Source organism: Macrobrachium rosenbergii, chromosome 10 (assembly GCF_040412425.1).
Source record: "Macrobrachium rosenbergii isolate ZJJX-2024 chromosome 10, ASM4041242v1, whole genome shotgun sequence".
Taxonomy (NCBI): Eukaryota; Metazoa; Arthropoda; class Malacostraca; order Decapoda; family Palaemonidae; genus Macrobrachium; species Macrobrachium rosenbergii.
This window is the reverse complement of record NC_089750.1, coordinates 72365737-72388583: the sequence shown is the minus strand read 5'-3', so window position 1 is coordinate 72388583 and position 22847 is coordinate 72365737. Positions and strand designations below refer to the sequence as shown.

The following is a 22847-nucleotide window of genomic DNA, read 5'->3' as shown; positions in this document are numbered from 1 at the left end:
ATGACATACATATCATAGGCGTGGCTGAACCAGACCTAGTGCTTTATATGTATGACATATAACTCACAGATAATTACCACTCACTTTTAAAAAAATTGCACACAGTAAAAATAGAACTTGTTGCTAACACTTGCCATAACACCCGCATAGTGCCATCTGATAAACTGTTATCTGTCGTTTGATTTCTACAGTCAGATTATTTAAGAAAGGTTTAGTGCTATAGGGTTAGTTTTCGATGGTAACTGTAACACCAACTTCTTGTAGGCCTTAGGAGTGACGACCTTCGTCTGAAAGCACTCGATTGCTTCGTCGTCTGTCCCGTAACCTTGAATCCTTCTCTCCAAGCTGCGTTGCTTTTGAAGAGCTCCATTCCAAAATTGATATTTATTTCTCCCCTATTCTGAAGCGGAAAATTTCTTACCCTAAACATTTTATTTTCATTTTAAAATTATCAACCAGTCTAGCTCGGCTTTTGGAGAAATGACAGTTACATCGCGCAAATAAAAAAAAAATATACCCCGTATACACTTGCCCTATGTACCAAACTTGACAATTCTGAGGACCTGTTCATTTTATCAGTAAATCATTTTATCTCAAGTCTTTCAATGGGCAAACATTACATTACTGATCAATGGAACTTTTTGGAGACTGCTGAAGTTATCGTCCATTCCTCAATGGGAAACGAAGTGGTTTGTTGCAGCTATCTTCACTTGATATATACTTTAATAATTAAAAAATAGTCAAACTTTCTTCAGGGAAAGCTTGTACTTTTCTTTTGCCACGTTGCTTTCCCTTAGCACAGGAAAATTTTGCCCATTCATCGTGTGTGTGGCAGTGCAGACATCGTAGTAGTTTGGGTTGTAATCAGCTGTTGTTCACGTGTGAGGAATGTGCCGATGTGGTACCCTCACTTCTTACTTAATGTTGTTATCCTTATTAACATTAAGTGCATGTAACGAATAATACTCGTCATAAAGAACAATATAAATTAAATCAATACGATACTTTGAGCATCACATAACTGTTTCATTACGTAATGTCTGTAACTTTCACAGTCCGAAGTCAGTCACACGATTCGGACGCGCCGACTGCAGATATAAATACGCAACTTCTGTCATTTGAAAGTCTCTCGAGTAGTGAACGTAGCCACTGCTGATGAACATGTGTCAGATCGCGTTTATGTGTGAAGCTTCGTGTGTGATATAACCTGTCAAAATGACCCGTCCTAAACGAACTGCAAGGATGTCGGGTAATTATTTTGAGACTTTTGGGGTCAGTGAGGTCAGGCTTTCAACTATCCGCAGCAAGCTAGGTTAGATCTGTACTAGGTTAGGCTAGCATGAAAGCAATATGCAATTAACCCTCAACGGGGCTGGACCTTTTTTTGTTTTGGGGGGGGGGGAGTCTATGGAAGCCTAAATTATTTTTGTGGAAGAGTTTAAAATTCAGCAAACTCATGTTCTTTTGTATCCTAATTCAAAAGGGTGAAGGGGAAGTGAAGCCTAACCTAACCCATTCTACTGTAGCTTTCCTAGGATATCTGAGGTAGCCTAAATCAATACAAGTGGAACTATAAAATTTAGCTTCTGTAGAAATTTTTGATGTGGTTTTGACAAGTGACATTCGTATCTGTCATAATTTCTAGTTAAATCATTATGCACACCCCTGAGTTTAACAATAATGGGGGAGCCAATGTTCCTGAGTTGGAAATAAAAAAAAAAAAGTAAAATATAAGGGTGCAGTGTAACGTAGATGGCCAGGTCCCACCTTACTGAGAAGTCTTCCTCCACCCCTAACCACCCCCCTTCAACATGACCTAGGGTATGCTTTAAGGGATGTGCAGTTGATGCAAACTGATCATTTAACCCACAATTGGGCAAGTTCTTCTGTGGGAGCTTGCAGTATTCCAAATTAATTGCGTAGTACAGCTAGAAATATAGCAGATTCATTTTCTTGCTCCTCCTAATCCAGATTAAGGGGAAGTGGAACTAACCTATTTGATCTTTAATGGCTTTTTGTAGGATGTCTAGGCTGTCTTACGGTATGCTAGGCTGATATTACTTTATCATCTGATGATTCAGATCTTCTCAATAGTTTTTGATGTGGTTTTGACAAATGACATAAGTTTGGTTAAATCATTATGCACACTCTAAAGTCTAAAGTTTAACAATAATGGGGAACCTCAGTGGGAAGCTGAGGTTTTTGAGTTGGGGAATGCAAAAATTAGTGAAAAATAGGGATGCAACCTAACCTAGAGGGCCAGGTTCCATCTGATCGATAACCCCCCCCCCCCCATAACCTCTCCCCCTTCCTCCCACAAGGCATATGGCCCTGTCAAAAAAAAAAAAAAAAAAAAAAGTGAGTGCGAATCTTTTTAACCTTGCCTATGGACCTGGGCCTACTGATTACTACTCTCCCCCTCACCAAAAGTGACTTATGCTGCATAAATCATACAAAGTATTTGTTTCTTTGCTCACATACCTTGTTTACTTGTTGTTCTCTACGTATCTTTCACAAACCTACCCTAAGCCTGAGATTTTGGTTGCCCCCTCCCATGGCCCCATTATTCTTAGAGCTAGCAGGTACACAACTAACAGAAAACCCCTATTTCACAGACCTAAGCACATCCAAGTGCAATGATCCTTCCTTGCCAAAGTCATAATAGTCCAGTCTAAAACTATTAGAAAAACTCTAGGCTAGGCTGTTTAACATTTAAAATTACACACCTACTTGACCATTCAAATTTCTCTTGGGGTATTGTACCTATGAATTTTCTATGGAAATGGAACCTTACATGGAAAAGTTCCTCTGGAATGGGCCATCACCTGGATCTTAGACTTATGAGGGTCCATTTTTGAGCGTCTCAGGGAAGTGTTATTGTGGTTTATAATGTGAAAAGGTTAGCTGTTGGGATAATTTTGCAAACTGTAAAATTTAATGCAGCTGACTCCATTGGAAGATGGGGGAGAGGTTGTTTGAAGAATGTTGAGACAGAGAAATGTACTCTTTAGGTTGTTAGTGTTAATGGAAGGTGAAAGAAAATTAAAGTCAGAGGAAGTTGAATTAATGTACAGTAATCTGGTTTAATATGTACAATATAGTGAACACAGCATGATAGAAAGGCTAATATATGATTACTGAATGTAAATTAATAAAATGAGATTACACAGTTGGCTTTGTTGGGAACAAGAAATCTGGATCCCAAGGCTAGTTAAAATAATAAAGTGTACTGGGTGATTTGGAAGAAACCTGTACAGTAGTGTTTTCTATCAACACTGAATTTCATGAAGAACTTAACCAAGTGAAACCTAGAATGCCTTTGTGGTAAATATTGTACTGGGGTATAATTATATGGAGGGCCATTGAATTGCACACAAACAACATGCGCTACCTGTTAAAGCTACTGGACTGTTTTAACATAGTACACCACAATATACTGAAGCATTACATAACCTTTTTGTGATGATCATATTGCTTGTTACATTTTGTACTGTCAATTTTACTTTCACTGTAGCTATAGGGGATCTGAAATTTAGAAATTGGGAAGCATCTCGTTAAAATGCTGAATTGTAATTACGCATGATGTACTGTATTTAGTCAAACACATATGTTTACTATGTTATTTCCTTTTGTCAACAGCATGCTGAATTACCAACAAACTCATACCCCTCCTACCCATCCACATGTTGCGCCCAGTATGGCTCACAATACAAATATCATCCCTTGAAAAGGTTTTCTGCACTCACTTTGTAGGCCAAAATTCATGTGTTCACCACAACAGGTTATTACAAAGGAAAGCTAATGGTTGGAATGCCAATATAGCCATGGATTATTCCTCTTACCCTAGTGAGTTGTCTAGATGTGCTTTTTTAAGTTGAGAAAGTTATGCTTAAAAGTAAAGGGGATAGTATTACCAATCTTTGCAGTGTGCCATGCTAGTCACACTGAAGTGAAAGCTCCCTATGGGCTCAAGGGGGTGCCTTCGAAAGTGTGAGCTAATACAACAAGGGGATTTTAATGTTAGGAAACTTGTTTTTTTTATATATTTTCATTACAATAGTTACAATTAAAGTACAATATGGAGTTTTGTAATTCGTACACCAAGCTTGTCAGTCATTTAATCTGAAATATCACCAGCAGACAATTGTACTTCCTTTATCTTTTTCCCTTCTAATGCAGGGAGGGCAGAGGAGATCCACGATGCCCTTCGCCAGCGTATTCTCGTCATTGATGGGGCAATGGGAACTATGATTCAGCGCCACAAACTGGAGGAGGATGATTACCGTGGAGAAGAATTTAGAGACCATGAATGTAATTTGAAAGGAAACAATGATCTGTTATCCTTAACACGACCTCAGGTTATTCTTGAGATTCACAAGGTAATTACATACTGTATTTTGCCAAGGGTAATCCCTCTGTTATCATCAAGCTGCAATTAAAATAAATGTCTCTTTTATACATATCTGGTGATTTCTTTTGGGAATAACTTTTATTAGCTTGCCAATCACATATATTGAAACTTGTTGGATGATTGGGTAAGACTAAATTTCTGCATGCTAATATTGTATTACAAACTTCATTGCATTTCATAAAATGTTGCACTCAATAAAACTATGCCATCAAACCCATTAGTGTATATCTTAAGCAGTCTTCCTACTAATCTAATGTTGCATTTTTCTTGTTTATTTAACATATACTGTACTTTCTTCCATTATTTTATACAACTTGTCTATTTTATCATTTTATATTAGGAATACCTTGAAGCTGGTGCTGATATAATAGAGACCAACACATTCAGTGGAACATGGGTTGCTCAAGCTGATTATCATCTCCAGCATATTTGTTACAGGTACAGTATTGCTTTAAGTATTCAATGTTCTTGTTGTAGCATAATTCCATATACAGTACTGCGCAAAGAACTGTTCTGGCTTACGTTGCACGAATTATAAACTATTACGCACTTGTGTGTAACCTGTTACTCATATTCTTTAGGTTGAACCTGGAATCAGCTCGTCTTGCAAGACGTGCTGCAGATGAAGTGACGCAAGTTACAGGTAAACAGCGCTATGTTGCAGGAGCTATGGGACCAACAAATCGAACTCTGTCTATATCTCCTTCCGTCGAACGGCCTGATTTCAGAAATATTAGTAAGTACCTGGAGAATCATTTGGTTCTGATGATATCATGCAGAAAATGTTTGCATCTTGATAAAGTCACTGAAAATATTCAGTATACTGTATATAAACAATTTTAAAGTGCAGTATCATCTAGATTATACAGGCTATACATAACAAAAGTATATTGAAAAATTAACATTTTTCATTTCCTTTATAGCTTTTGATGAATTAGTCCAAGCATACTCTGAGCAAGCAAAGGGCCTTCTAGATGGAGGTGTTGATATTCTTCTAGTTGAAACCATTTTTGACACTGCAAATTCCAAGGCTGCCCTATTTGCCATTCAGACTTTGTTTGAAGAGGACTATGACCCAGTACCTGTTTTTGTAAGTAGTTGTCAAATTTGAGGTTGGTTTGTCTTTTTCTAGATATTTTATATCAATGGCTTTCAACTTCTGTCACCCATTCAGGACTTCAGAATGCCTTGCTTGTTATTGTAATTTCAAAGCCATCATATTTTTCACTCATACCCAAGTATCAATGTGTGGAGGTAAAGAATTTCTCTTTGCTTTTATTTTTTTTAAACTAATCAGTATTTTAACTACTGTATAAGGTTTTATGCTTTGACAACATTATTATAAACAAAGTCCATTGCTCTTACTATGCATGAATGAGAAGAAAATTGCACAATATTGTGTAATTCATTCCCTATACTGTTAGTTATCTTGATGCAAAGGGGTAACATTTAAATACTTTTCAGGTGTCAGGTACCATAGTTGACAAGTCTGGAAGAACTCTTTCTGGTCAGACAGGAGATGCTTTTGTTATCAGCATTTCTCATGCACAGCCTATGTGGTAAGTTTGTTTTTTAACTATGAATACATGTGAGCTTGGTATTATGGTTATACTGCAGTTCCTCTTTTGTTCTTTTAATATGGAGTAATTATTTGTTTACTTTTCATACCAAAAGGTGAGGTTTATATTCATGTTTCATACCCAGGCACCTTTTTTTAGGAGCAATTCACACATTTATTCTCAAAGATGGAAGATGTTTGAGTACATGATGGAAAATGAAAAGGAGCCGTTTCTCACGAACAGAAATAAATTTGGATTAATCGACTGCAATTTATCTGGTGCAGTAACTACCAATTCAGGATGATGACCAGCGGAAGAGCCAGGAAAACAGAAAAAAATGATAGCTAAAATAGATAAAGACCTTGACAAGATGAGAATTGAGGTGAAATTTGCACTAAAGAGTGAAAAAACTCATTACTCATGAAACATCACAAAGGGAAAATATTGCAATAACATTAAAATTAACAATGTTTGCTATCAAGAATTTGGGAGGTGGTAAGATAGTTACTCAACTATCTCAGTATGATGGGGTCTGAGGATTATTTAGCTGGCAATGGATGCTATTTAGCATTCTTTATTGGAGTTTACTTTGTGTACAGTACAAAGTTTACATTTCAATAAAATATGCATACATTGCTTTATTAGCAGTTAGAAACTCAATCCAAGTTTCCACACTGAAATTTTTAGACTTCAAACACGTGCTAATAAAACTTCTGAAGGATGACTATACTGAGGAAGATCTGTTAATTTTTTTGTAGGTGTTTAGGTATAATTTTGTTGCCTCTTGTTTTTTCAAACATTCATGAACAGTCAGTTCAAAATGTCTTATGTGTCAAGAGGCTATTGATTTTCTTTCTGTTATTTCAGCATCGGTTTGAACTGTGCCCTTGGAGCTGTAGAGATGCGTCCATTTATTGAAAATATTGGCTTGAATACAAAATCTTTCGTGATATGTTACCCCAATGCTGGCCTACCAAATACCGTTCGAGAGTATGATGAAACACCAGAGACTACAGCAAATCATATTAAAGAATTCGCTTTGGATGGACTGGTTAACGTGGTTGGAGGCTGTTGTGGTACTACTCCTGATCATATAAGGTAAATAAAAAATGTCTGTTGAGGGATTAAAAGCACTGAGAGAGTAGTTTGCACAAAATCTTTTTTTAAGTACTGCACAGTACTCTTTAATCTTAAGGCACTGTACAGTATTGTACGTATACAGCTGACTCAAGAAGTTCACCAATGATAGTGCCAATGAAGCAAGTAGTTCAAGCCATTCCCAAGGTATACTGAATCTTATATTAATGGGTTATTTCTGGTCTTAATATTTAAAAGTATAAAGTTGTCACTTGCAAAATTAGTGAGTAAAGTGCCAGTATGAGGATTCTTCATAGGTTCTATTATTACATCTGTTGGACATGATTGCTAATATTAAATTCAAGAAATACGATGTGAAAGAGAAAAGCTTTATGAAAGAAAAAGAATATTCAGATCTTTTTAGGGCATCTGACATGCAGCCCGCCTTTGACTGCTCTCCAAGTCTGTCTGTATTAATAATCAAATTAATATTTTGAAGCAAAGCAAGTAAAGTTGAGCTGTAAATTGGCACCAAAAGAAAGCAATATCAGTTAGGTAGTATACAGTACAGTACAGTAGTTTGACTTGTAGCCCCAAGCCTTAGTACCGGTTAGCTTTGGATGTAATTATAAGCCATCATGAATTTTTAAGTCTACCATATTTAGTTTTGGCAGGTGCTATATTAAAGTTTATGATAGTTTCATGATTTAGAGTTTTTGATGGTGACATCAATAATTAATAAGTGATATGAAGTTCAGTTACATGAAAGCATCTCAAAGCCTCTTGTAATGTCTGCTTAAATACATGATAATTATTTTCTTAGATGTACCTGGCTTATAATTTTCGTTGGGAAATGACAAGTAAAGTCGTGTATACACTTGCTTTTTGTTTATACATAATGGAGAAAGAATTTTTTAAAGGAAGTTTTTGTGTTGACAGAAAACTGTAAAATGATTTCAGAGCAATTGCTGACACTGTAGCGACAATCAAGCCGCGAGTTCCTCCACTGGAATTATATGAGGGAGCACAGCTGTTGTGTGGCTTGGAACCTACGCGGATCACTACCAACACAAATTTTGTAAATATCGGTATGTTATTATTTATGGGTCTTGCCTTATATTTTATTTTAATATTTTTTAAGTATATAAAACATTTTTATTGAATTGCATTGCTATTTATATTTGTTTTCATATAAATATGCAGTAATAGGTACAGAAATATTGTACTGAACCTTTCTTCTCTCCTTTCCTCCTATGAGAAAGATGAGATTGACTCAGTGGTCTGATAGTGACTGCAGGAGTTCTGTTGACATACAGAGTTTATGAATTATTCAGTTAAAAACCCAAATATTGTCTCATAGCAATGCAATTCTTCATAACTTTGCAGAGAGAAATGGACTAGAAATTTTATAAAAGCATCTGTAATTTTTTTAAACTTTTCAGTCTGTTGTGAATTGAATACATTATTCAATACTATGGTACTGTATGTAGATAATTTACTGGCCTTAAATTATATGGACTTGATGACAGTTTAAGACAGTATACGTATGTTGTTTGTAGAAAGTGAGCAAAGTATATTATTAACAGAAAGTGGAATTTTGAGCATAGCCATGTCTCTTCTCAGAAAGGGCAGAAATTTCATGTCTGCTGAGATATGATTATTAACTTTAAAGAATACTAGACGATGGAAGTTTTAATTGTATGTGCGAAGTTAAATAGCAAGCAATGTTTTCAGTTTCAGTAAGCAAGATAATCAGTATGTTTTCTTGCCTGCTAATAATGAGGCTTTTAAATTATGTGAAATATACTGTATTTTTTTCCATATTCATTTTCAAGTGTGAAATGGTGTACAATCTTTCAAACTGGAACTCTGCATTTGGAAAACAAAAAAGATAATAAGTAAGCTTTCGTTTCCTTAAAGATCAGATAAGACAAGAAGAAAGTTCTCATTGCATGTTTGGGAATAGAAAATGCAGATTTTTTGCATAAACATTTTTAATGATGGTTTAGCTATGTTTTGCTTATTATACAGTTTAACATTCTGTTATACAGTAGATATATTTATTTACTGCTTCATGGACTAATTCTGTTGGAGCACAGAGCGATAAATTTAGTTGAGGCAATTTCATAATTCTATTGCTTTGTGATTTACATCTTTTCCATTTCGAAGCCTCTAAATCAAGTTTTGAAACATTTGCATCATAGTGATTTATATTTGTTACTCTTTATAATTATGAATATACTGTACCTTATAATGTAAATAAAGTGGAGAAATGATGGTTGAATTGTGAGATATGCAGAAATTTTGACAAAAATTCGAGCAGGAGGGTGTGAAGACAGAGGCAAATGCCATTGTGAAATGATAGTTGGTCAATGTATCATTGATGAGTTGTCTTTGGAGCTATATCAAGAGGCTTATACTGTATTGTAGATATTGCATGCACAGTACTATAGTACTGAATCTCTGATCAAATTCACAACAGACACAGAAGTGTGAACAATTACTTACTGCTATAAAAATTAATATCTTCTGGCAAATGAAAAAAATGTTAACCTGACTTCTTTTTTCTTTTTTTCTTTACCATTCAGTTAATTAAAAGGTTATACCTGTAATTGTTCAAATCAAATACATTTTATTACCTTTTAGAAATGGATCCTCACAACTAAATCTAGTGTAATTGCAAAATTTAGAAGGAAGATTACAATATTTGCTTTCTAATTTTCATTTAATAATTTGCATTTGTTGTAGGTGAGAGATGCAATGTGGCAGGCTCAAGAAAATTCTGTCGTTTAATAAAGAATGGAAATTATGAAGAAGCTCTTGCCATCGCAAAAATGCAGGTAAGGTGTCATTTCATACCTTAACTGGATTAGTCATGAAACTTTCAAATTATGAAGCTATGAAATTCACATAGTGTTGTAATGAAGGTAAAGTAAACCAATTAGTATTAAGTACAGAGGGACATTCAGATTAGTAGCTAGCTCAAATGAAAACTGAATCCACATCACTAACTTTAATTATACTAGATATTAGACAGATACGGATCTGGATTGAATTATTTATGTACTTTATCCAAATTTTCTTATATGCTATGTTCTGATTATCATTACTGGTGCGTTCCAGTCATTATTATAATCAATTTCTTTCAGGTGGAAAATGGAGCTCAAATTTTAGACGTAAATATGGATGAAGGGTTGCTTGACGGCAAGGCAGCAATGACTCGTTTTCTGAATTTAGTAGCAACAGAACCTGATATCTGTAAAGTACGTATATTGGCACAGTACATATGTTACTTAGTTTTTCCTTTTTGTTTTTGAGCATTAACATTTACAGTAAACCCCCCGTGTGCGTGTTCTCATGATTCGCGGATTCACGCATTCGCGGGTTTCTCTGTGGAACATATCTAGCCATCATTCGCGGAAAATTCGCCCATTCGCGGTGTTTTCCACTGAGAAATATTCACTAATTACTGTATTTTCATATAATTTTCATGAATAAATGCACTTTTTGTGATCAAACTATTAAAATACTCGGGTATAAGCATTTTTACAGGGTTTTTCTTGTGTTTAAACTATCAAAATGGGCAGTTCTGAGTGTTTTTAGAGGGGTTTTAAGTATTCGCAGATTTTAGCTATTCACGGGGGGGGGGGGTTTGTTTGCGCATCCCCCCCCCCGGCGAATACAGGGGGGTTCACTGTATAGCCTTTTTTATCAGGCATGTACATTTCTTTACATGCCCAGTCATTTCAGCTTGTTTTTTATACCTTTTTTTTTTACATGTTCAGTAAATTTATTTGCATCTAGTACTTATTGAGGATTTGTCAATTCATTGCAGATTATTATGACAGATTGGTAATTAGTACTGTATTGCACTGTGCTATCATCCCTAGCATTTGCAGGTTTGCTATCGTGATTCTAACAAATATAGTCTTGCCACTCTTCTGTGTTTAGTCATGAGGTTTAGAGACAGAATATGGAAAAGTTCCAGGATAGTGACTCATTCACCTAATATGTGTCACTCTAACTGTACTAAGACACTGTTTCCATTGCTTTTGGTCGCAGAACCAACATTACAAAGCCAATCTTTCCCTTAGAAGGAATTCTTCTGGGAAAATGTTAGTCACATTCCAAGGAGGTTTTATAAGATTACAGTGCACAAACTGCTGTTTGACTTACACAGTGGGAAAAAATTTACAAGAAATGCAGAAGTAAGATTTTGTATTGAAAGTTATTAAGAACTCTTCACTAAATATTTAAACACATTTTCAGGTCCCAATCTGCATAGATTCTTCCAACTTTGAAGTAATTGAAGCTGGTTTAAAGGTTACCCAGGGTAAATGTATTGTGAACTCAATATCCTTAAAGGAAGGAGAAGATGACTTTCTTAAAAAAGCTCGTAAGATAAAAAAATATGGTGCTGCAGTGGTTATCATGGCTTTTGATGAAAAGGGTCAGGTGAGTAAACTTTTGGTGACAATCTTTCATTTGTTTGGTTTGTTGATGAATGCCTATGTGTTCTGTAATGCAAAAGTGCTGTATTGTAGTGAATGAAGTCTTGTTTGTAAAGTATGAATCATAAAGTTATTATACTTTTGCTTTTTTTATCCACCATGCAGATATCTTTTATAGTTATAGAAGAATTTTACCTGCCTGCTTAATAAAGCAGACATCAGGATTTTTTATTTTCATATGAAGGGCATTACAGTACTGCGGTCAAAATGCACATCATGGCTGATTACTGCCATCATAAAGTATACCCATGGTGTATGGTATACAGTACTCTTATTTACCAGTGGTTCAGCAACCTCTTTTTGCTGTATACTTACTGAATTTGTTAATGCTCCCCCTGATTCTGGCTTAGTAATTCAGCAGCATGTCACAAAGTAAACAGAAATATTCTCCCCCCCTCTAAAATGCTGCTGCTGGCATAGAATGTAGTAATTTTTCTGTTCCAGCTGGACCTTTTAATTTTGAACTTCATCCTTTCACAGCCATCCATGATGTGTGCTATGGGACAGATGTAATCTCAATGTTTTGGCATAGTATTTGTCATTACTTAAGAATTACACAATACTTTTTTGTACATATTACAGTAAGGTGCTTTACAGTATACTAATTTTTTATAACTCTGTGGTTATAAAACTTCTGAAGTGAATTACTGACTTACATTTTACAAATTTTTATATGAATAAGACGCTCGTCAGTACAGACACATTTAAGATTAATGATCTCTAATATTTTATTTTTCAGGCTGTGGACACTGAAAATAAAATCAAGATATGTCAGAGGTCTTACAAGTTACTTACTGAAAAAGTTGGATTCAACTGCAACGATATTATCTTCGATCCAAACATATTAACGATAGCTACTGGTATTGAAGAGCACAATACTTATGGTATCAGTTTTATAGAAGCTACTAAAGTTATAAAGGTAATTATAGTTTCCTTATAATTATAACATGAAATATGGGATGTAATATTTGGCAATAAATATCACAGTATAAATGTAATTATTCAGGTGGTTAATGTTTCTTCACTGCTGTAATTTCTAACATTATTAGTATAATAATTACTATTACAGTATAATTGTGTTGTAATTGTAAAGTTTTGGCTCCATGTTCTCTTAAATCTCAGAAGATATCTGCCTAGCCAAGACAATAGTTTTAATTTATGTAAATATGCATTTTAGAAGAAAACATGTCTTTACATACCAAAGTCCCCCCCCCCTCCATTCCCTTCTGGTTGGGCACAGAGCTCTCATTTCCAGAAATGAGGATTTATATTAATGGGATAGGTGATAAATGTGAGTTTATTGCTCTCACGGATGGCAGTTCTCTCTCTACTAAAACAGTGGAGTTAATTGCCTCCCATGTAAATATGAGTTGTGGTCAGCCACTTCAGACCAAAAAATACAACTATCTAAGACTGGTTTGAATGAAACCTAAAATTTCTTTTAAAGAATTTTCATGTTAAGCTTAAATGAGAACCATGTTGTATTTGGGAAGTATGTTAGCCTTGCAGAGATAAGCAGGATTTTTTGTTTTCATATACTCTTGCCATTTACTGAAATGATATATACCTTTAGTAGTTAAAAGTAGTTACTGAATCAGACTTTTATGACCCATATGACTTTGCATTCATAAGGAGTACTGAAGTACAATAGCAGATATTTTATTTCCAGTTTATCAGTTGATATATAACTGCACTGATGTGCTTATTTTCAGGCTACTTGTCCTGGTGCAAGAGTTAGTGGAGGTGTGAGTAATTTCTCCTTTTCTTTCCGTGGGAAAGAAACAATACGTGAAGCTATGCATTCAGTATTTTTATATCATGCCATTAAAGCTGGTATGGACATGGGTATTGTGAATGCAGGCTGCTTACCTCTCTATGATGACATCGAGCGGGAACTTCTAGACCTTGCTGAAGCATTATTATGGAACACAGATCCAGAGGGTACAGAAAAGCTACTGGCCTACGCAGAAAAGAATACCACCCAAGCAAAGAGTGATAATCTCGTTGATGACTGGCGGTTAAAGAGTGTAGAGGAACGGTTAAAATATTCGCTTGTGAAAGGCATAGATAAATTCATTGAAATGGACACAGAAGAGGCAAGAGCTAATGCCGAAAAATATCCTAGGCCATTAAATGTTATTGAAGGCCCATTAATGAACGGTATGAGTGTCGTCGGAGACCTTTTTGGCAGTGGTAAAATGTTCCTTCCTCAAGTTATTAAATCGGCACGAGTAATGAAAAAGGCAGTTGGGTATTTAATTCCTTTTATGGAAGAGGAGCGACAAAGGAAAATGAAAGAATCAGGGAGCATTGCCTCAGAAAGTGAGAGGTATAATGGTACAATTGTTCTAGCAACTGTTAAAGGAGATGTTCATGATATTGGTAAAAATATTGTGGGTGTTGTTCTTGGATGCAATAACTATCGAGTTATAGATCTGGGTGTGATGTGTTCCTGTGATAAGATTTTGGAGTGTGCTATTGCTGAAAAGGCAGACATTATTGGACTCTCCGGACTTATAACACCATCCCTTGACGAAATGATATTTGTGGCTAAGGAAATGGAGAGATTAGGACTGCAGGTGAGTGGACTCATTCATGTTATTTAAGTGTGAGTATGAACGTCATGTTATTCAAGTGTGTGTATGAACTTTGCATCTGTCTTACACAATAATTGGCTAGTTATTCTATTTTTATAATGTTAATGAAGCGAAGATAACAAAATTTTGTTTCTTATCTCTGCTACACAGTAAATTTTGCTTTATTATGACAAATGATATTGACAACAGGAATAAGAAAAGAGAGAAAGAGGAAAGTTTTGTGAGAAGGATGAAGAAAAGTACAGATAGAGAAAAATGAAAGAAATGTTTGTGATGAATTCTCCTCTTTACTAATTTTCTGCGTATAGGTATTGTGACGTTATCCAATCACGTTAAAAGTACAGTATAATTAACCTTGATTGCCCAGAAATGGGATAAAGTGATACAATGTACATGCCTAGAGTTGGAACTAATAAGGAAGCTCAAAGATAACTTCTTGTGCTGATGATTTTGGCTGAAAAAATCGGTCGTCATTTATTTTGAGACACTGGTTTAAAGTATAGCAAAATTTGTGTTCTGAAAAATTACTTATATCTGTGTAGAGAATCCTCATAGAATAATTTTGTTGAGACAGCTCTAACCTTCCTTACATTTACTCTAAACCTTGTTTGGAGTAATGCATACAGATTGTCCTCAATTTTAAACAATTTCACTTCTTGATCCACAGTGGTGGATCAGAAAGAGTGAAGGGTTCATAATCACTTTATATGCAGTGAACTGAATATCATAAGAGACCTAGTACTGAAAAGAAAGTTTTGTTTTTACATAACAGCTATACAAAATACAGGCTATTTTACTGTATAAACTAACCTTTAATGGGAAGTTCTTCCTTGCCACTAACTGAGAACTGGGATGCCAAGACAACAACTGAACTCCAACTGGGGAATTGTGCTTTTTCCTTGGATATCTGTTGAATTAAAAATGTACGAATTAAAAATGTACAAAACTTACTTGACTTTATATGGAACTGGGGCATTGTGGTTTTTTCCTTGGATATCTGTTGAATTAAAAATGTACAGAAGTTACTTGACTTTATATGAAAAGAAAAATATAGAGGGAAATATACTAACAAGATTATCTTTCACTTACAAGTTTCAAACTGGTTTCTATCAAAACAGCCTTTGTCATTGGGAAAAACGTTGATGCATAATTTCTGTTCTGTGAGGTTATTTAGATGTGAATTGCTAAATGTTGCTAAATATAGCTAAATATTGTTTAAAGACTACCCAGTACAATTGGTCTTCTAATTGTGCAGGAGTCTGGTTCAAAGCTCCACTTCACAGATAAAAAATTTGGTAGTAGGTTCAAATTTTATTTATCAAAGGTCATAATAAATTGTATAAGTTATTTGCCTACATATAGAGTACATAACCTATGCACATCCCCTTGTGTTCACTATACTCTATATATCATAACTATATTTCTTATAATGCCTAAGAGTCTGAATTCCAAACTGACAGATATGAAAAAATAAAAAAAAAAATTTAGGGTATATTGTCATTGCCTGTTGTTTCATATTTCATGTATGAAATATATATACTGTACAAGAGTAATGGCAATTTATCAGATGTTTTCTGTAATTGCTCATAATGGGAGGAATGCAGTCTATTCATTCTTTCTTGATCAATGTTTTCAAAGTTAATTTCTATATTTTTGTAGCAGTAAAATTTAAATTTTAATGTGGCAGTACCAAAGTGTCAAGCAAGTCAACTACATTTCTAACTGTATTTTTTTAGTTCAAGTTGTCAAGTAATGTGTATTTTTAAATAATAATTTCTTAATGTCCACAATTTTCCAATTTTCAAAATATACATCAAAAGAAAATTATTCCCTGCACTGTGTCAGGTATTCAACTCTGCATTGCTCATAAGTTTTTATTCACAATGTCCGGCAATTCTCTTTCGTTTTAGGTTCCTCTTTTGATTGGGGGAGCAACAACATCCAGAACCCACACAGCAGTAAAGATTGCTCCACGATATAAGCATCCTGTTGTCCATGTTGTTGATGCATCCAAAAGTGTAGTTGTGGTTAGTATATATAATGGAGATAATTGTATATAGTATGTAGTTTACAAAATCAGAGTTTGTGGATTAATTTTCTAGTACTGTAGAGATTAACAATCCCTTATACTGTATACAATGGGAATTACTGTATATGGTTTACAGAATCTTAGTTTGTAGATTAATTTTCTAGTAGAGATTAACAATCTCTTTCATTTTAACATGGAAGAAGTATTGTTAATATAGCATGTATTTTTAAAAGAAAATCTACCTTTGAATCTCTTTAGGTTGTCAAGTAATTAAGATGTAACTAGAATTTTTCCATACTTTTGTGAATAGTGTATTTCTGACTTAACATTTTTGGTACAGAAATTCTCTATTTGTATGTGACTGGTATGACAGTTAAATTTTACATGTACTGTACATTTCTTTATAGTGTTCATCCCTAATGGACAAGACTGTGTATGACGATTATATTGATGAGCTCAGTGAAGATTATGAAGGGATAAGAGAGGAACATTATGAGAACCTTCGGGAAAAGAAGTTTGTAAGCTTATCAGAGGCTAGGGAAAAGAAGTTCTCCATAGATTGGGAGAGTGAGCCTTTACCTGGTTAGTAAATAATGCAGGCTTTGTTCCTGAATTTCTTTTTCTGAAGAAACGTCATTAATGTGTTTACATTTAATTTCATTTTGTTGGAATATTTAAAAAACATATAAATTAGAGCATTAGTAAAGAATATGTACTATAAAATATTTGGTAAAGAATATACAGTAAGTGAAAATAATGTAAAGTAGTACCTGTATCTTTATGGTAACATATTTCAGTAGAAAGTTTTTCTGTCATTGTTCATGAAAAAATGTTCACTACAGATATTTGCAGAACTAGGTGGTGGTTGTATGTAGTGCTTGAAATCTTATGCATAACAATGGGGATGTATGTGCTTGGTAGCTTTAAGCACAAATTTATTGTACTTATGTATTTTATTTTGCATTATCTCTAGCCAGTGATGTATTTTTCTATATTTGTTATGTAGGGTGCTTGATGGTCACTAATCCCACGTCATCTTCAACTTCTGACTAGAGCAAGTTAAAGAAATCAGTACCTGAATTGTAGTCTTTTAATAGCTCCATTGTGACAGTAGCATGTTTATTACCAAGGTATCGGCAACACAGGTGGCAAGCCTAAAACATGTTCCATAAAGTCAAAGAAGTTAAATGTTGGGAATGAATAACATTGTGTAGGTTGCTACCCATTTATATCAGATCAGTCAGGTGTAAATGAGGCATTTTTTTCATGCTTTTATTAGTTTTATTTAGGCATACGTTTGAGTCTAATGTGTTTTCAATTTTCTTCACAGTACCGCCAAAGTTATTGGGAGTGAAGGCCTTCAAAGACTATGATCTAAATCTTCTTGTGCCATACATCAACTGGAAACCCTTCTTTGATGTGTGGCAACTTCGTGGAAAATATCCAAATAGAGGTTATCCCAAAATTTTCAATGATGCTACTGTAGGTAAGTTTCCTTCACTGTGCTTTTTTATGGTAAAAACACAGTCCTATCTCTTAGAGGAGACTTTTAGAATTCAATAGCCTCCTTAACTTCAACACGTATTTAATACAGGCAGTCCCCGGTTTACGACGGTTCCGCATTTAACGTTCACGCTTTTCAAATATATTCATCAGAAATTATTTCCTGGCTTACGACGCATGTTCCGTGGTTACGTTATCCGACGGAAGAAATATGGCCCCAAAATGGCAGAATAATCATAATTTGAAGGTTTTTTTGATGTAAAACTCAATAATAATGCAGTTTACATCGTTTTCAATGCACCCAGAGCATTAAAAGTAAGGTTTTCTTATGATTTTTGACGATTTTCGACGATGTTCCGGCTACGACGATTTTCGGGTTACTTCTACCGCCTGTAATGTGTTATCACATATGAGTCATAATTTAGGATGTAATACTTGAATTGTCTGAGCTTCTACTGTAGTTAATATTTATATACAGGTGTACTAATTCTTTATGTTCACTTAGGGGGAGAAGCCAAACGTGTCTTCGATGATGCACAAAGACTCCTTTCTACTATTATTGCTGAAGGAACTTTAAAAGCACATGGTATTGTTGGGTTTTATCCAGCTAATGCTGTAGGAGATGACATTGAAGTTTACAGTGATGAGTCCAGATCTCAGGTTGTTGCAAGACTTCATGGACTGAGGCAGCAGGTAATTTCATAAACGTTAAGCAACCTAAATCTTTGCCACAGCTCAATTTTTATATTTGACATTTTTTAGTCAGTGGACTTAGTAGTAACTTTTATGCAATTCTAAATATTTTTATCAGGCTGCCAAGGAAAGTCATACTCCATTTTGCTGCATTTCGGATTTCATTGCTCCCAAAGAAACTGGAATAAAGGATTACATTGGAATGTTTGCTGTTTCTGCTGGATTTGGAACAGAGAAGCTATGTAATCAGTATGTATAATTTGTTTACATTTACGTTGTAGAAGCTCTGATTAAACTAGTGTTTAAACTTTACTGAGGATTTTTGTCATTATGAAGATATGTGTACTTATAACAAGCATTAATGATATCAAATGCAAAAGTGATTGTTTTCTCATTGCACTACAGTATATAGCACTGTAGTATTGGGGATTTGGTTACTTATTGGAGGGAGGCAATTCACTGGTTGTTTCTGCTCATTCATGCACTATTTCTTCCAGATTTCAAGCAGATTATGATGATTATAATATCATCCTAGTCAAAGCAATTGCTGACAGATTAGCTGAAGCCTTTGCTGAGGAGCTTCATGAAAGAGTAAGGAAAGACTTGTGGGGGTATGCCAGTGATGAATACTTGGAAGCTAATGATCTACATAGGGTTAAATATCAGGTAAAACAATCATTTTATCAATTTATGTATGATTGTAACTCTGATGATAATTTATGCTGACTACTGTATTAACTTTTTCATTTATGATAATGATTTGTGGTCTGTAATGACAATGTATTTGAAAGCTTACTTTTGAATGTCATGTTCTTTTATATGTTTTGTTTTCCAAATAATGTCAGTTTCAGTATCATTACTTTCACCGGGTCATATCTATATTTTAACATTTTTATTCAAATCACAATTATACTATTACTTGCAGTTGCAGTATTTCAGTACTATACCAGTGCAATATTAGGAGTGCTTATAATACAATTAGTACATTCAAAGCAACCTTGATGAGCATGCTCCTAGTTGTGCGCTGTTTACATTACTCTTGATATATATGTATAAAGCAGTTATGTGAATAAGATTTGCAACCAAAGTTTTAAAATGGTATTACTATTGAATAATAAAGTCTAGACTTTATATCTCCATTTGAGATCACAAGAAACTGATGATATCAAATGATATTGCTATCTTCAGGGCATTCGTCCTGCACCTGGCTACCCAAGCCAGCCTGACCACCAGGAGAAGATTGCTATGTGGAACCTTATGAATGCAGAAGAGCTAACAGGTATTGGGTTGACTGAGGCTCTAGCCATGACCCCAGCCGCCTCTGTCTCAGGATTATATTTTGCCAATCCAAAGAGTTTTTATTTTGGTGTTGGTAAAATTGAAAAAGATCAGGTAAGTTTAGATGATGCCATCATTTAAGGTTACTTTTGCTGCTATCAGACAATTGAAGTGGATTGCATTGCAGTATTACAAACCACTATAATTCTGTGATACTTTGAAATCCTTGAACACTTTAAATAAAATTTGATATGTATTACTGCGTAAGCTGACATTCATTTGAGTGGAATTTCTATGTAAATTCAGTAGGATTTGCCATGAATAATTGACAAGAGGTATCAAGGCCTAATTTGTACAAGTGTCAACTGGTAAAACTCAAAATGCCTGCATCCATGCTATGTCACTTTATAACATCCATCCTAAATAGCTTTTATTTTGGGAACACTGATCAACACCAAAGTGTGCTATCCTGTCAATTTTTGGGATAAACTAAAGCCACATTTTAATACTATTGTATTTTCTTTGAACAATGGTTGAGATGATTTTTTACAAACATCTCCATCCCTATTTATTAGGGTTTATGTAAACGAATGATCAAATTTAGTCTATAGATTTACATGTTCTAAATCCTTAATTTATTTTCAAGGTCTTGGATTACGCGCAGCGTCGTGGAAAGGATTTGGTGGAAGTAGAAAAGTGGCTAAATCCTTGCCTAGCATATGATCCAGCTGAAGAATAGTTTGGTGCTTTTATATTATTAACTTCAAACTTTTGAACTGTGTTCTTATTTTATCATATAAAAATTGAGGGCATTTTCTCATTGTTCTCAATGAAAACTTATGGAAACTATGACTGGTGCTTTTATATTATTTATTTAAAATTTTTATAGTGTTCTTATAATATATATAAAATTGTAAAGGGCATTTTCTCATTGTTCTTAATGAAAAATTTTCTGAACGAAAAATTATGAAACAGTAATTTTCTTACTGCTGTTTAAATGCCTTACATGAATAGCATTGCATTTTTGATAAACGAATATACACAGTAAATACACTAATTTTACTAAACCTTTGGATTATAATTTTGACAGTCAGAGAACTTGAAAAGTATTTTCAATCGTTCTTTCTTTGAAAAATATGGAGAATAAAAAAAATCCATTTCCTTTGGTTATTTACTTTCATAGTACCCTGTAACTAAAAATTATGTACAGAATTTTTTAAGACTGTTTGCTAGTATGTAGATATACAGTGCGTATTTTCAAACAAACAACGGATCAATTATCAATCCAAACATAAGAATTTCTTTTTTTTGAAGCTAATGGAGTTTGTGCCTACATCCAGTGGGTTTCATGCACAATATTCTGTGAGGTAGCCACTGTAGCTCAAGTAACACCCAGTGGGTTTCAGGCCCAATATTCTGTGAGATAGCCACTGTAACTTAGGTAATACCCAGTGGATTTCAGGCCCAATATTCTGTGAGATAGCCACCTTAGCTTAGGTAATACCCAATGGGTTTTATGCCCAATATTATGTGAGATAGCCACTGTAGCTTAGGTCCCTAAGTTAATGAAAGCATGCCAAAAGCTTATTAGCCTGTGGGTTCAATTGGAAATTCAGGTAAATAAAATAATTACAGAGAATTACATGTTAAATTTTGCCCAGTTGCTATAACAATGCATATCCAACGTATAAACTATACATAGAAGATTTGGCAATGACAGGTCAAGTCATTTAGGGTGACTGCAAAGGAGAAGGTAGGGGAGATTGTCTAGCATACTGATACAGTAGAAGGCTTTCTTTTATACTCAGTATAAAAGATTGTAACTCCATAGGGGGCAGTGCCATCAGTGCACCTCATGCGATGCACTGTAGGCATTGTTTAGGGTTCTTTGCAGCGTCCCTTCTGCCCCTAGCTGCAACCCCTTTCATTCCTTGTACTGTGCCTCTGTTCATATTATCTTTCTTCCATCTTGCTTTCCACCTGCTCCTAACCATTGTTTCATTGTGCAAATTGGGAGGTTTTCCTCCTGCTACACCTTTAAAATCGTTTTACGGTCAATTTCTGTTTCATTGCTGAATGACCTCATAGGTCCCAGCGCTTGGCCCTTGGCCTAAATTCTATATTCGTAAAAGATTTCAAAGTCTGTAGCACTATTAGCCAGCATGTTGTATTCTACATGGAGACCTTTCTTCCATCCTTATTCTGATAAGCAAGTGTCTTTTTTACATACTCATGTAACAGTCATGATTTGGGGTTATGGGTTATGGTATCATTTGGTGGTAAATGTTCAGCATACTTGATTTATGGGTGTAACATTCATCCATCTTTATAGATCAAAATTTAGAATTCACGATAACCAATGTAGTACCAAAGGAACCTCTGACATATTTGATATGGGGATGTCTTTTCTTTGTGCTCATGTAGCATAAAAGACAATAAGGTCTGCAGCACAAAAGGAATATTGATTATTATAATAATCATTATTTGTAATATACATATACAGTATTCCTAACAATTTCATTAATCACTTCTACAAAATAAAATGACAATATTGTACGTGAAAAATTAAATGAAGAGCAAACAGAAGGAAAGAGGCAGGACTGTATACTGTATATGTGCATATGTATGTAAAAATAATTTTTATTGGACACAGGCTTACTAACAAACAGCAATATGCAAGTAAATAAACAATAAAAAATAAATTAATAAAGGAAACTGTTCTGAAATGTATCTTCTTGCAAAGGAACACGGACGTAAGACTAAACGTCATGGTATAGAGACCATAGAGCATAAAGTATAAAGCATACGGCAACTATAGAGACTACAGAGTATAAAGCATAAAGCAACTAAATGCAGCACTAGAGATGACTCACTAGTCACAAAAAATGGCACAGGTGTTTCTCCAATCCATTAAGAAAAGCTGCGCCTGGGTCTGTGAGTGTTGAATGCTTATTGTTCCCAACAACCGTATACACCTACGAATACAATTCATATTTCACCACCACGAAGTGTCCGTGATAAGTGCGTTTTATGGCATCAAAAGAACACCTGGCACATGTGATATAAGAAACTATTATTCAGGCATAAGTAGCATACTCGCATATGATTTACAGGTTCAGCAGCAGTTAAAATAGCATGTCATTTTGTTTAGGTGTTACCTTTCTTTGATGTTAATGGAGCATAAATATC

The 22847-nt window shown here is 34.7% G+C and overlaps 1 protein-coding gene across 2 annotated transcripts; it reads left to right on the top strand.

The window, feature by feature from the left end:
- Positions 1-1055: 1055 nt before the first annotated feature.
- Positions 1056-20820, top strand: LOC136842851 (methionine synthase-like). 2 transcript variants are annotated; one of them, XM_067110725.1, is made up of 22 exons: positions 1124-1249; positions 3640-3846; positions 4180-4379; positions 4752-4849; positions 4993-5147; positions 5335-5501; positions 5876-5970; positions 6838-7068; positions 8008-8135; positions 9796-9887; positions 10197-10310; positions 11317-11502; positions 12298-12477; positions 13271-14137; positions 16066-16182; positions 16592-16766; positions 17515-17670; positions 18193-18380; positions 18499-18629; positions 18878-19046; positions 19569-19772; positions 20305-20820. In XM_067110725.1, the coding sequence occupies exons 2-22, from the start codon at positions 3684-3686 to the stop codon at positions 20395-20397; spliced, it is 3909 nt and encodes a 1302-aa protein (XP_066966826.1). In that variant the 5' UTR covers positions 1124-1249; positions 3640-3683; the 3' UTR covers positions 20398-20820. The 2 variants fall into 2 exon arrangements, with proteins under 2 accessions (XP_066966825.1, XP_066966826.1); XM_067110724.1 differs by lacking the exon at positions 3640-3846 and having other exon boundaries at positions 1056-1249.
- Positions 20821-22847: the final 2027 nt, after the last annotated feature.

Bases quoted from the DNA above. Each gene is read 5' to 3' on its own strand.
- LOC136842851 (XM_067110725.1), top strand. From the start codon at position 3,684: ATGTTGCGCCCAGTATGGCTCACAATACAAATATCATCCCTTGAAAAG. The intron at 12,478-13,270 runs GTAATTATAGTT...GCTTATTTTCAG, and splicing joins AAGCTACTAAAGTTATAAAG to GCTACTTGTCCTGGTGCAAG. The intron at 14,138-16,065 runs GTGAGTGGACTC...CTTTCGTTTTAG, and splicing joins TGGAGAGATTAGGACTGCAG to GTTCCTCTTTTGATTGGGGG.